Source organism: Hakea prostrata, chromosome 2 (genome assembly GCF_041222555.1).
Source record: "Hakea prostrata isolate BN-2017 chromosome 2, UWA_Hpros_2, whole genome shotgun sequence".
Classification (NCBI taxonomy): Eukaryota; Viridiplantae; Streptophyta; class Magnoliopsida; order Proteales; family Proteaceae; genus Hakea; species Hakea prostrata.
Genome location: NC_142601.1, coordinates 52,949,154 through 52,963,379, shown reverse-complemented (window position 1 = coordinate 52,963,379; position 14,226 = coordinate 52,949,154). Strand labels below are relative to the sequence as shown.

Sequence of the window (14,226 nt, the reverse complement as noted above, 5' to 3'; positions counted from 1 at the left end):
AAACTAGTGTACTTAAACTTTATTTTTTCTTTTCTGCAGTTTTGGTGGTTTGAATTCACACTGCTAAGGGAGATGGAGAACCAAAAATGGCAGGAAGTTACCAGAGAGAATGAAGCCATGAATAGAGAATCAATATGGTTCCCTTTGATTTCACTCACCCAGAGCAGAATATAGGAGTGTGTGAAAGAAGCCATTCCACTCTGTAGATTGAGACAACCTTCTCCATTTGGACAATTGAACATCTCCTAAGGGAGATGGAGAACCAAAAATGGCAGGGAGTTACCAGAGACAATGAAGCCATGAATAGAGAATGAATATGGTTCCCTTTGATTTCACTCACCCAGAGCAGAATATAGGAGTGTGTGAAAGAAGCCATTCCACCCTGTAGATTGAGACAACCTTCTCCATTTGGACAATTGAACATCTCCTGACAATTATTCACTTCCCAATGTCAAACAAATAAAGGGAAAAATTAACTTTATCTTATCACAAGGGGTGCAAGTTGTTGAAAATTTAACAGAAGCAAACTATGCAACAGCAACAACATAGAGGTTAGGATTTGGGTTTAAAACCAGTTATAGATACAATTTCAAGTAGCTTTATATTTCTAAGCTCTAAGGAAGAAGATAATAATATGGTTTATTTCTCCATCATTTATACATAAAAGTTAAATTGATGCCTTCCCCTTCATCAGGGATGACAATGAAGCCACAGCCTCTCCAACTGTCAAGTATAGGCAATCAGATGGCATTATGTCTTGTGCTTGACTTGACTTTTGTAATTTCTCCATTACTTCAGCCACAGGATTAACCAACACAAGCTGTGAGACATTAACCAACCTCTTATACTATTAGCAAACAGTAGTCAAAATCAAGGAAGTCCAAGTGAAAAAGTAAAGAGCAGGATAAAAATCAGTCCTTGCCTCAAGTCCGCGTTTCATCATTGTCTTCTTCAAATCCTTTATAAGTGAAACTCCGCTGGTATCAATGGAACTAACAGCTGAAAACCAACATGAAAAAACCAGTACTGAGATTGCAGTAGAAGTATAAGCATGTGTAATGCTCCTTCACTCCTACAATTCCACTGGTAATCTTATCTCTAAATCCTAAGACAAGCTAATTCAAGTTCACCTACCCCCAAGGCTCAAACAAGGAGCCAATGTGAGTCAAACATCTTGAAAATTTTCGTAATGGGTCACTTATAAACCGAGGGAGATTATTCAACTTTACAGGGTTTATAAAAATATTTTGAAAAGATGATTTTTATGATCAGCACCAAATAGTAGCCTATGTAATGGAGAAAATCATTACCATCAAAAGTCAATGTTGAAATTTAGGTGGTTTGAGATGTTGTCACTTGTCAGTGGCAGAATTATATTTCAATATTGATCCTTTCAAATCCTTGTTGCCTTTATATGCTTGAGAAGCTATCTCCAGATAATGCAAACCGAAAAAAGGAAACTGAAGTGGGCACATTGATATCACATACCTGTCATGTCTAGGATTAGAAATTGAAGATCTGATAGTTTTTCATCCCCCTCTTCTGCTTCATATTCCTCCAACCACCTTGAGATCCTGTAAATGAATCAGAAATAAGAACAGTAGGCATACTAAAAGAATTTTTTTTATCAAGATCACAAACCTCGGGAAAACAACATGATCACAGACCTTTCATTGAGATAGTTGCTATTTGCAAAATTAATTGGAGATTCGATGCCTAGAATCAGAAAACCTGGAATTCTTCTGGCTTCCTTATAGTGATGAAGATTGCGATAAACATCAGTTCCAGGAATATTTCCTAACATCACTGTTTTAGGCCTAGTGATTTGTAGGAGGATCTTGAATAGAGACATCCCCACCTACAAGTATTAAGGTCAGTACACGCTATGATGAACATACTCAGAAGTTCACACTAGAAGTGAACAATGGCCTCAAAAAAGGCCAGTTTGAATTGCACTGTGAGGAACTTACTGCAATGGAAAGTCCATCCTGAACAGAGATGAAAAGGACACCCAAAAATGCACATATCAACACTAAGAAATCAAATTTATCGATCTTCCATATGACACAAGCTGCGGGGATATCAATTAGGCCAATAACTGCTGTGACTATGATTGCACCCAGTACAACATTTGGTGTGTAGCGGAACAGAGGCATAAGGAAGAGAAGTGTCACCATCACTGTCACTGCCATTACTATGTTAGAGAAAGCAGTTTTTGCCCCTGCATTGTGATTCACAGCAGATCGAGAGAAAGCACCTGCAACCCATTTTAACTCTTATCAGGGTATTGGAATTTCACATGAAACTAGGCTAAACATCAGACGTGAGTAGTTTAATGTGAAGGCTTATAATGACTAAAGACGCCTTCTAAGTTCTAAGTGGTTTCTAAAAAAGGGTTTTTACCCCAAGTCCCATTACTAGTATATGCGAGGCCAAGGCTTGGCAACTCCTCTGCATCGAGGATGGAGAGGGAAAATTTTCCATTCCAACATGTACACTTGCTTGGTGAGGGAGATGAACAACAATCCTGCGTTTGACATGCATAACCTACTATTAAGGCTTAAAAGGATTTGGGCAACCTTTTCAGGATGAGCCCTAGATATATTAACACAGTGATACTGAATCACGACATATAAGAATAAGATTGGCTATGAAAATGGAAATTGAATCTGGCCAAGTTTCTTACATGAGATGTAACTCTGAAACAAATAAATTAGAGGGGGGGGGGGGGTGGCAAGGAGTGGATTGATGCTCACCTGTAGTAACATAGCAAGAGGTGCAGGAGCCAACTACGTTCATCAATCCTATTGCAATCATTTCCTTGTTTCCATCTACTTGGTAGTTCTTGAGTGCAGCAAAAGTTCTTCCCACTGCTATTCCTTCCTGAGTTAAGTAAATTCTTTTACTACTTAACAGCGAATTCATCAGCTGGATTAGAAAGAGTAATTATTCTTTTCTCTTTAAGAATTATTAAAGAAGAATAACTCACAGTGAGGGAGATGATTCCAGTGATGAGCCCTGTTTTCATGACCAGCCCTAAGTGACTTCCATTGAAAGTTAACATTCTCCATGAGGGAGGGTTCACTCCTTGCTGTAACTTCCCTATCTAGTATATATATATATTTTCAAAGAAAAAGTCAAGTGAGATCAATAGAACAGCATGAGATTTGCGCAACAAAAGCACGGATCAAATGAGAACTGTAAGAAAATAATGGAGACTGATGCGTTGAGCTTACCACGCTGATGCCATGATTTTGAGCTTTGAATGCAAAAACCAAAAGCGTAGAAAGAATTACAGACGCAAGTGGAGCACCGGCTGAAACCCAGAAGAACTTCGGCTTTTTCGAGCTCTGTAAACGAATGCGGGTTAGAAAATACAATTTAAAAAATCACTGCAAGAAACGAATTAGAATTTAGAAAATGAGTATATGACAGGGACAGTCGGGTCCGAGTGGTTAAACCCAACTGGGCTGGGCCCGCTGCATATTTGGGCCCAGCCCAGGTTCGAGGTTCTTATGGATTAACTAATATTTGGACTTTCCAGAGAAGATTTTTTTTTTTTTTTTTGGGGGGGGGGGCAAACCAAATCAAGATTTGTTTAGTTCTTATGGATTAATTATTATAATTTTTAATTTAAATTTTCCCCTATATTTAATTTTTGTTTTCTCTTTATTCCTTCTTTGATTCTCAAAAAAGTTTTATCCTCTCCACCTAGCTACTGCCTCCTCACATTTGGTCTTACCTGTGTACCACAAGCAGGCTTGGGTCACACCCATTATGAGGGGTGGAGGCATGATAAGACAACGTGCCTGGGTGGAGAGGATCTAGATACATAGGTAAGCTTATGTCAGACACTTTATGAGGGCTAGAGGCATGACAGGACAACATGCCTGAGTGGAGAGAATTTGGACCCCTTCTTCCCCTGATATTTTGAAATAGTCAAATTATCTCTATTTAATCGATTGTTTGATTTTTTTTATATTATTTTTCATTAATTATTTTATATTTTTTCTCTCTCTTTCTAGCAAATCGGACTTAGATGTAATTTTTTCTCTCTTTCTAAAAAAAAAGTTTTGTTTTTTTCTTTTTGTATAAATCCATTAAATAAAATTAAATTTTTTGTTTTTTTAGAGGCAGAGCTAGGTTTATTTGGACCTACAATTTGACTACATCCTTAGGGAAGACGCTTTAGTGAGAATCGAACTCACAACCTCTTCACTAAGAGCAACTTTGCTTTGGCTGTATTTATATATATATTTTTTCTTTCTCAATCTATTTAAAATAATTTATTTATTTTTGTTTTACCTCAAATGAAAATAAATAACAATAAAATAAAAATAAAAATTCTAACAAAGAAGGAAAAAGGAAAAAAATTTACTATATCACATTTAACAGATTCATAAAAAATAAAAATAAATAAATAAAAAACAAATGAAAAAATTGATGACATGAAAGAAAGAGAGACAAGAGTTCATTTATAAGAAAATTAGAGATAAAACTAATGAGACCAAAGAGACTAAAAATTTTCTCTAAAGAGATTTAAAAAAAAATAATAAAAAAAAATATAATTCCCTCAATTAGATGTGAAGCATTTTTATTTTTTTTGGTAATCATATGTGAAGCATCTGCAATGCAAAATAATGAGTAATAACGTACTACGTGTCTCGCCACAAGGAGCACCAATAGAAAGCAGAAGCCCATCAGAATGGTTTGCCATGACCACTGCACAATAAGCCACCGATAAAAATAAATAAATAAATAAAAACCCCCAAAGATCAGAGAAGCTGATTTTAACAGTTGCTTCTGGCAATCAATTACAGAGAAATCACCATCACCTCTTTTGTTGTGTGAAAGACAGAGCTTAGAACAGGAACCAGACCCATTTGTTTGGTGAAATGCTCGACGCCAAGCAGGCTTTTCAGTTGTTGCAGAGACACTATTATTGCAGCTCCGGCCATGAACCCAATAAGGGTTGCCTTTGACAGGTAATCAATTATAAATCCAAGCCTGCAAAGGACAATCAATTCAAACCTTAAAATCCTCCACTAAAGAAAGAAGAACGAGAAAAAGGTTGGTTCTAACTATTTTAATTACCTTAGAATTCCAAGAGAAGCTTGGACTACACCAGCAAAGAAGGTTGAAGTGAAGGCCAGCTGAACATACAGGAGAGGTTCTTTGGTGGGAGATACTTCTTGCCGAAGCATGGACCCTAAGATAAGAGAAGCAATAGACACTGGGCCAACAGCAAGGTGCCTTGAGCTCCCAAACAGAGCATACACAAGAGGTGGGACAAAGCTAGAATCTGCAGATAGGCAGTCATGTGGTGCATATATAGAACTGAATCAAATGATCTATGGATATATAAGCTGAGAGAATTGAAGGAGATGTAACTTACAAAGACCAATAATAGGTGGAAGATTGGCTAGCTGAGCATAGCTGATTCCCTGGGAAGGAGGGGAGGGAATAAAAAAAGGGATTAAATTAGCAGAGGTGATCGAAATGGGTTAGATATAACAAGTAAACCAAATAACAGAAATGGGAGAATTGAAAGGTGCAAACCTGGGGAATGGCTAAACTTGCAATGGTGAGACCGGCAACAATATCCGATTTGAAGAGCTTGAAACTGTAATTGGGACCCCATTGAAGCAAAGGAAAGATGTATTGAGCTCCAAGAATCCACTTTCGTTTGGGTGATTGGCCTTTGAATTGGCGAAGAGGGTCATCAGGGAAGAAGGTCTCCTTGAACCTGTTCTTGAGCTTATCGAATGTACTCTTATGTGGAGGTGGGACAACCCTGTGATACTCCACAGGCATGGATATCTCCAAGGATGCTGAACCGATCAAATTATTCACATTTGGTTGTGTAGGCTCCATGGTTGGGGTGAGTGTTGAGAAGTGGATGGAGGAGGTAATGTTTCTGTCGCCTCTCTGAATCTTATTGTATTCGATGAACTATGAGTTTGGCTGCTCTCCCATCAATCGACTAGTAATGAACAGTTAAAGGGAGAGGCGTTTATGGGTTGTGGGGGGATATGAGGTATGAGATGATTAACCTTATGTGAGTGCTTTAGCTTTGTGGTTGCGCTGTGAGCCCACTCTCTTTACCTGAAAAGCTCATACAAAAATCGACAAGGCCAGAAACACTAACCCCTGCAGTGACGGTGACTTACAGGCATGGCATGCATTTTACCAAATAAAAAGACTCACACGCAAAGCAAAAGAGAGAGAGAGAGAGAGAGAGAGAGTTAAAGCGGGTGGATGGGCTGAGAACCGTTGGGGGAACTTTGACAAGTGTGCCGGGAACTTGGCTCTCGTGGGTTGCTCAATATGAGACATTATTGGCAGGTTTCGCTTTCTTCTTCATGGAGATGTCCGCCTCTCAAAAACCACTGCATGCTTTTGAAAACTTACGAAGATGATAGCTCTGGGATTCTTTATTACACAAAGCAGAGAGAGAGAGAGAGAGAACAGAGAAGCCACTCTTTTTACTCTTCTGATTATAACATGCCATTCTTGTTTACATTTCTCCATCTGTGTGCCATATATGGATCCTGCATGTTAATCATCTTTCCTTATTTCGGCGTGCGTCCGGCCGCTAGAGAATTTGGATCCTCTGCTCCCCGCTGCCCACCTTCACAAAGAGGGTGGGGCCCACCGTGCCCGACGCTGGCAAGCCGGGCCCGACGCTGGCAAGCCGGGCCCCACCGCAGGAGCGGGGTGGATGGATCCTCTGCCCCGGAGCAAAGGATCTCGACTCGCCGCTAGATGCCTTGACCGTGGTACCAACCAACCAACCTAAGTAACCACGAGCAGGACATCCAACAGCCAAATGCACGAATGCAGAGGATTTGTGTGCAAAACCAGTTTTTTCCCAAAATGAATTGAACCATATTTTGAGATGCTGATATTCATTGGAGTCTATATGGCATCCATCCATTTTGGGATCGCTGATATTCATTCGGGTTCTGGGGAGGAGTCCGGATTAGCTCTCCGTCGCGATCCATCCAACTTTGGGTGGACCGAATACACTTAAATCTTTACCTCTTTTTTTTTTTTTAAATTAGCACTAGCCTATAGATAAACTCCAGATTTGGAACAATATTAGTGAAAATATTGTTCTCCATTGACCGGGTGATCCGACCTTCCCTAGGAGATAGTCGGTGAGCCAAAATAATGCAAAGTAAACAAAATGGTGAGTATTTTAATGACAAAAAAAGCTCAACTTAGATATAGTAACCTTGATACACTCAGATATAGGAACCTTGAAATGTACTTTTCTATCTGCCAGGAATTAAAAGATCATATTAAAGTTCAGACCTATGATGATGCTCTTTGTGTATACTATTATATTGCACTGATGCAAATGTTAAAATATCTACGAGCCAGTCCTCACCAGGATTTTCATTTTCTATCTCTCCAATTAATCTAATTTTGATTGTTTTATCTTCACTTCTCTAGTGAAATACTCAAAATATTTTCTTATGATACCCCCAAAGTACTCACCCCTATTTAGGGTGATGTTAAAGAAACGTATCAAATAGGTTTGTGATAAGATGACAGCCCATCTTAGAATAGAAAATGGCTTTAATATCATGTTAAGAATGGAATGAATCATTTTCATTAATTTGACTATAAATAATCATTAAAGAGCATTTATATACAAGAATCATTCATTATAAACATTGGAATTAATTTTCTACACAATTATTAAATGTCATAATTAATATGGATTTAAATTCAAATTCTTTCCATCTATGTGTCTATTTAATTTAAATTCATATTCTTTCCATGTATACTTGAATTTAAATTTAAAATTTATTTTTTCGTGTGCGTCAACGCGTATCTTCTTTTGAATTTAAATTCAACCATTTTTTCATTTGTGTTTGAAAGATGAGGTGTCATCTTTATCAATTTGACAGTTAGACTGGATAAGTCACCTCTTGTTCAATCAAAAATTTCCGACACTAACCAACGGGGGTTAGTCCAAGTGGTAAGCGCTTTGGTCCGCTTAAGCAAGATTCTAGTATTGAAACTTTGTGGATGTAAAAAATTCCCATTAGGAGACTCACCCACTACAGCAAGGTATGCGACCTTAGAACACCAGATTAGTCAAGGCAAAGCCTTGGAAAACCAGGGTTGACAACCCAAAAAAAGAAATCCATCTGGTATCTTGGGATCTTCAACATGAGTGAAACATTTAAATCAAAATAATGTTAATAATATATAATTTAAAGTAATGCGAGTGTGACTACAATTGGTACTTATCAGTGTGGGTAGACCCTACAACAAAGGTGACAAGAGAGACGTGGGCCTACAGAATAGATGAAAAAAGCACGAAACTTGAGAAAGCCAGTCTTCTTTTTGAAAGTTTCCAACCGTTTCTTTTAGACCGTGAGAAAAAGGGATGAGATTGGGCCCAAAACTAAAATCAAATGGATGTGCAATAAAGCTGCTGTAATGATTGACTGTAATTGGGAAGGATTTTTTTTTTTTTTTTTTTTTTTGAAGCGTAAACCCCAACAAAAATTCTAGCAAGATATCCTCATAACGGTATTTATAATAAAAATAAAAATAAAAATAAACCCAAACCTAATTTAGTGAAATTATCATGCCTAAACAAAATATTTTATTATTTCTTGAAAACCTTTTTTTCATCACTTTCATTTTTTTGGGATAAATAACTTCATTCATAAAAGAACACTGCAAGCTATAGTTGAAAAGTCCAATTCTATAAGAAAGGATTCAATGAGTGAAATTAGAGTAAACTACCTCACTCAAAGAAGATAGAGTCTTCTAAGATAGGAAGCCTCACATGATTTACTCTCTCTAAAAACATATTGGGCTTTACATTCAATGAACTTGGATTTTAGATAGAGAATATCATCTAACACTGTGAGGTTAATCAATGGGCCCTAAGTTTCATGTGCCTTAATTGGTGTCATAATTTAGAGTCACTGTTGGATAAAGTCAAATCCAAATGGTTCTTTACCAAAAAAAAAATCCAAATGATTTCTTTCTATTTTTATTATTTCTTGCTATTACATATGACAAAAAAGGAATTTAAAGGCTTTCCAACAAAAAAATTCTTAATCCTTTGAAGGTTTTAAAAAGTTTGAACCATTGGATTGTAGCTCTAAAGCTACATGACACGGAAATCATAACCCTCAACTCACCAACACAAAACAATGAAGAAATAGTACAAGATGAGGAAAAAAATTGGTGCACTACTATAACAATAATGCTTTGATGTGTGCAGGGGTACTTAACCAGCAGCTAGGGTCTGCAGGATGGAGCGTTGGGATACATAGAAATGAACATATACAATACATTGATTTTGGAAGTATGCAAATGGTGGATACTCTAGAGGCAATATTTTTGGGACTACAAACTAGGATAGAAGAAGCAACAACAAATGGTTTTTAAATAGGAGAGATATGGAGCAACTTACAAGAGCTACCAAATCTTTTACCAAAACCAAATTTTGGGATATGGCCTCTAAATCATACAACTATGTTAATGGATGTTGCTAAGACAACCCAAACAGCTATGTTTCATAATTTCCCATCCCCAATGCTCCAATCTTGGTTTTTCCACCTCAATGGAAGCATATAATGGAACTCAACTTTATGGTTGTAAGTGTTTTTAGTAACTTAATGAATATTTTCTTTCATAAAAATAAATAATAAACAAACAAACAAAAAAAAACGTTACAATCTAATTCTAGAATCACAAAATCATATCATTCTCCCAATGTGTAAAGCATTCCATCTCTTAATGCCGTGGCTTCAGCTTCAAGAGAAGTTTGGGCCTGACCTGGTTAATAGACCGCTAACTTACATTTTCCCTCGAAATCCCTAATAATTAAGCCCATCACTTCCATTTTACAAGATAGAATTTTTACTTGTTATGTTATTTGAGAATATTAAATTGTAAGAAATATCTATAAGTGCTTTTAGAATGAATTTCTAGGACACCTCAACATAATTGGTGAAAAGTCACTGATATTCCAAAACTATGTTCAGTTTAAATGATCCTTCAAAATATTCCATAAATTTGCACAATAGTACACTTTACTAATAAATTATGTTAAATCATGGTTAGATAATTTTATGATTCTGAATTGCCCTTGGTCTCTTTTGACTTCAAGTATTGCCTCAATAAAATGGAATTCTAAAATACATGTTCATTCTTCCTCCATGAATTATTTCTTCTTCCCCCTTTTGTCCTTTTATATCATAAAATATAAGATATATGATATAGAATAATACCACTAAGGATATACTTGTCATTTTCTTTAACCAACTTGACGGTTCTAATGGAAAAGGGAATAATTGCCAATTTGACATAATTTTGAAGTATTCATACATTTTGTCAATTATCTTGGGATGTACTTAAAATTTTTCCTAAATTTTATTTCACCCACATGATTAGTACTTTTATTGCACTAATGCTTTGCATCGAAGATTCAAAGTGGGTTTTTTTTTTATTTAATTTAATTTTTAATCCAATAAGGATTGTAAGAGAAGTTCTTATGGATGGCGTGGGTGAAAAGCAAATCTTTTTAAAGAATGTACAAAGTAAAACAATATTTATGTTTGCCAAATAGCAAGAAAAAGGGTTGATTCTACCACTTTTAGTCACTAGTTTGATTCAGGAATATAACCATTGTGTTGTCACTATCTTTTTGGCTGAGTTATACCATTGTGTTATAGTCACTATTTCTTATTGAGGTCCATTTGAGTTCATACTCTCCAAAATATCCGAATGAGACACCCGACTTATGTTCTAATATCTCCCCCCCGGGCCCGCCCTTCTCACCAGGACAAGGCGGCTCAAGGGATGAGGTGAAATCCGGTTAAAGGGAGGGGGGCCGGGAGGGGGGGAACCCCCCCCCCCCCCGGCCTCCATACTTTGCTTCAACCCTTCAGGGATGGCTCATCTCTCTTGGGGTCTTCTCTCCTCATGGGTTGCTTTTCTGGCCGGCCCTCGTGCCCCTTAAGGCCCCCTCCCCTTTTTTTTGTTCCGGGGGCTGGAGTTGGCGGGGGGCGAACCATGTTACTGTTCATTTCTTGCCTAACATTTGATCAGATGAGTTAATAATCTAAGGTATGCCAAGCATTATGAGAGAATCCATTAACCGTAAACCCTAATGTTTTCTATAAATACTAACTACAAGCAGGAAAGAACGATGTGAGTATTCATGCTAGATATTCAGGGTATAATAGACTCTAAACCCTAACATTCCCTCTTATCTTTTTTTTTCAAATACATCTGATTAGTTTTATCAATCCATGATAAAGATTCTGCCCCCAAAGAAACTCAGTCCAAACTAAACACTGTTCAAAGGTCAACACCAGGTATTGGGAGGAAATTTTAGATCTTGTCAGTGTGGGTCAGGTTGTGGGATTCCGGGATATTGGTGGGCACAACAGACCTCTAAAGAAACATTCAGAATCTGAAAGAAGTGAAAGAAGGTGCATGATAGGTAGAAGAAGAACTGGTGGTGATGAAAAGAGTTCTTCTCTTCTTCACTTTCAAAAAGCTAAGAAGGCGATTATGGAAAAGGGCCTTGCTTTTTTCTTCTTCTTTTGGTAAAGAAAAGGGCCTTGTTTTAAAAGGAAGAAAAGCAAAGCAAAGCAAAACAAAAATTTGTCACTAACTTGTTCATGTCCTTAATCTAAAACCATAACATAATGGCTTGAAATGTTAAAATGATAATATCCTTGATCAAACCATCGATCTTGACAGTGATGCTGATTCCAACTAATCCTGTAGCCGTTTTTGCTCTCATCAAATCTCCTACTTGGTTGTATATGTCAGATTTGATAAATACAATATGGACACGTTCACTACTCAAGTCAATGAGGATTCAATCTACATCTTGACCGTTTGGTTTACTAGTTGGTGATCAATTATGAAGTTTTTGATTCTAAAGAAAAGAACTAAACACCATCATCATTCACTAATGGAAAAAACTTCCAAATGCAGATATTAGGGAAACCAAAAGATAAACCAACTGATTAATCATGAATAATATTTTATCAGATAGTTCTTGGAGACCACCAATGTGGGGGCACTGGGATGGAGGATCACCGCCCCATTATTGCATTCCTGTGATGATTAATTTTCTTTAAAGCCATTGGATGTGATCAAGATATACTCCTGCAGATAAGAGATAGGAATTCCTGGAGGATTCCTTCTAAGTTTCAGAAATCAGAATCTAATAGAAGTGCAAGCTTCTCCATATGATGAAAAGTTTCCTTTATTTCCACTTGTGTACCATTCCTTGTTATTCCCTTTATCTTCTTTGTTGTTTTTACTTTTTTTCCTTCTTTTTTTGGGGGGTTTAAATCTTGTTATTCCCTTTATCAGTCTATTTGTGCTGGTCCTGTCAAGGTTTCATTTCCTTCGGATCACTTCTGGAATTAACTTTAGTGTACAAGGAGATAAGATTGTCTAGCTTGCAATAGCTAGCTCAGTGAGCATAAAAAAAAAAGGGGGAAGAAAAGGTAGCCCTTGATCAACCCAATGCCTGAAAGCTGGTGGTTGAAGTCATTTTCTAGTATAACCCATGGGTATGTTATTCAATGGTTCCTTAAAGTGTTATTATTAGTTGAAGAATGGCAATAAGGAGGTTTAATGAAGTAAGGTGAAGGGAACAAACTCTTTTTGAGCACTATACTGCAATCTCAATCTTTATTCTCTCGCCACAATGCATGGGAAAGAGATACATGCATATAAAGGGAAAGGGAAAAAAAAAGGGGTTGACGCACAGTCCATTTCAAATAAGCTAGTGCGTACCAAACACATGAGAATGGACAATGAAAGCAAGAGCTACGTACAACATACGTGCCCTTTAATATCTTTCGATGCTTGCTAACTTTCGTTTAAGATTTCTCTACCTTTGATGGTAGAGGATAACACTATCCTAATGTTATGTCATCATTTTCAAGGGGAATCTACTTTGTGAGTGTTCAAAGGTGACTCTTCTTCTGAATGTGTACTGCAGGGATGTAAACTAGAATAACATTATCCGAGGTAGAGGATATCCCAATTTCAGTCACCAAGTGGGCTAGGCTCAACCATGGAATTCATGAATCCCTTGATAGCCCAGTTTGGTCAAATTGAGATTGATGAGAAAAATGGTTGTCCTTGGCCAACTCATCCATTTAAGTATGTGAAAGGGATGTTCAGATGTCAGCTAACCCTACATGGTTAAGTCCAATTATGTGCTAGCCAGTCTTTAGATCATTGTTATAGGTGGTCTCCATATGAGTTGCCTTAGCATCGTCATTGTTGTTATTGAGAGTGGCATTCTGTTTTAAGTACGATAAAAAGATAAATCCCTCCGTCATTTTGTTTTTCATTTCTCTCGATTGTTGTATATTACCTCTGTACTTCCTTTGCAGGTAATTCTATTAAGAGCAATCAAACTATTTAGGGACAGTACATCCATCTATGCCTCACCTCATCATTCATGGTTACTTTGCTGTATTTGAATCGAAGTTATGTTTATCAGTGCTTTTGACTCAAATGTACTTACTATTATTCTTCTTTCTCTATCTTATTTACTGTAAATTGTTGATCTGCCTTATACGTACATTGCTTGTTTCTATGTTGTTTCTAACATTTTTTTTAATGTTTTGAGTTCGCAGTGATGATCAAAAATCCCCATGTATACTGGCCCATATTCAACAAACATCATAAAGACATTGGAACTAAGTAGACATGTGAAACTTAATCTATTTAGCACCAGACTTTTTTGACGAGGTTCAATTAATTCTAAAAGTTTTGAGATAACAAATAGATAATTTCATTGATCAATATTTGACCTCAATTTTAAGACATTTTATCCTATATATTCCGTTCAGCTGACAGATGAGTACCGGCTACTCATCTTTAATTTTGGACCCACCCATTTTCTAATTAAGGTGGCAAATTCGGACAAAAATAACTTATATATATATATTTTCTTTTTGGGTAACAAGGTGATTATATTGTTCGTTTTCCCCAAAAAATGACTATTTTGTTTGTATTTTTATGAATGAAGAGAATTTTTCTCTGCCATGGGTCGGGAGACACTTGGTTATATAAATAAAATTTAAATGTGTATAATTGAAATAATAATAATAATATAAAAATGGGATAGTATGTCTATTTTGATATACAATTATCCAGATAATAATAAAAAAAATGATATTTGAAAATAAAATATAAATTTAAACC

The 14,226-nt window shown here is 36.7% G+C and overlaps 1 protein-coding gene across 1 annotated transcript; it reads right to left on the bottom strand.

Moving 5' to 3' along the window:
- Positions 1-369: 369 nt before the first annotated feature.
- LOC149024853 (putative sulfate transporter 3.3) lies at positions 370-6,041 on the bottom strand. Its single transcript, XM_089145036.1, has 13 exons — positions 5,560-6,041; positions 5,396-5,444; positions 5,095-5,302; positions 4,836-5,007; positions 4,657-4,722; positions 3,237-3,350; positions 2,990-3,106; positions 2,757-2,883; positions 1,971-2,257; positions 1,668-1,858; positions 1,489-1,574; positions 923-999; positions 370-820 (listed from the first exon to the last, which is right to left on the bottom strand). The coding sequence occupies exons 1-13, from the start codon at positions 5,872-5,874 to the stop codon at positions 668-670; spliced, it is 1,962 nt and encodes a 653-aa protein (XP_089001162.1). The 5' UTR covers positions 5,875-6,041; the 3' UTR covers positions 370-667.
- Between the last annotated feature and the right edge of the window lie 8,185 nt (positions 6,042-14,226).

What these genes read in the sequence shown, in the direction of transcription:
- LOC149024853 (XM_089145036.1), bottom strand. Translation starts at nt 5,874, where the DNA reads ATGGAGCCTACACAACCAAATGTGAATAATTTGATCGGTTCAGCATCC. An exon ending in CAAGTTTAGCCATTCCCCAG is followed by an intron (nt 5,445 to 5,559) that starts GTTTGCACCTTT and finishes CCTCCTTCCCAG; the next exon opens with GGAATCAGCTATGCTCAGCT. An exon ending in CTCTTGCTATGTTACTACAG is followed by an intron (nt 2,258 to 2,756) that starts GTGAGCATCAAT and finishes AATGGGTTGCAG; the next exon opens with GTGCTTTCTCTCGATCTGCT.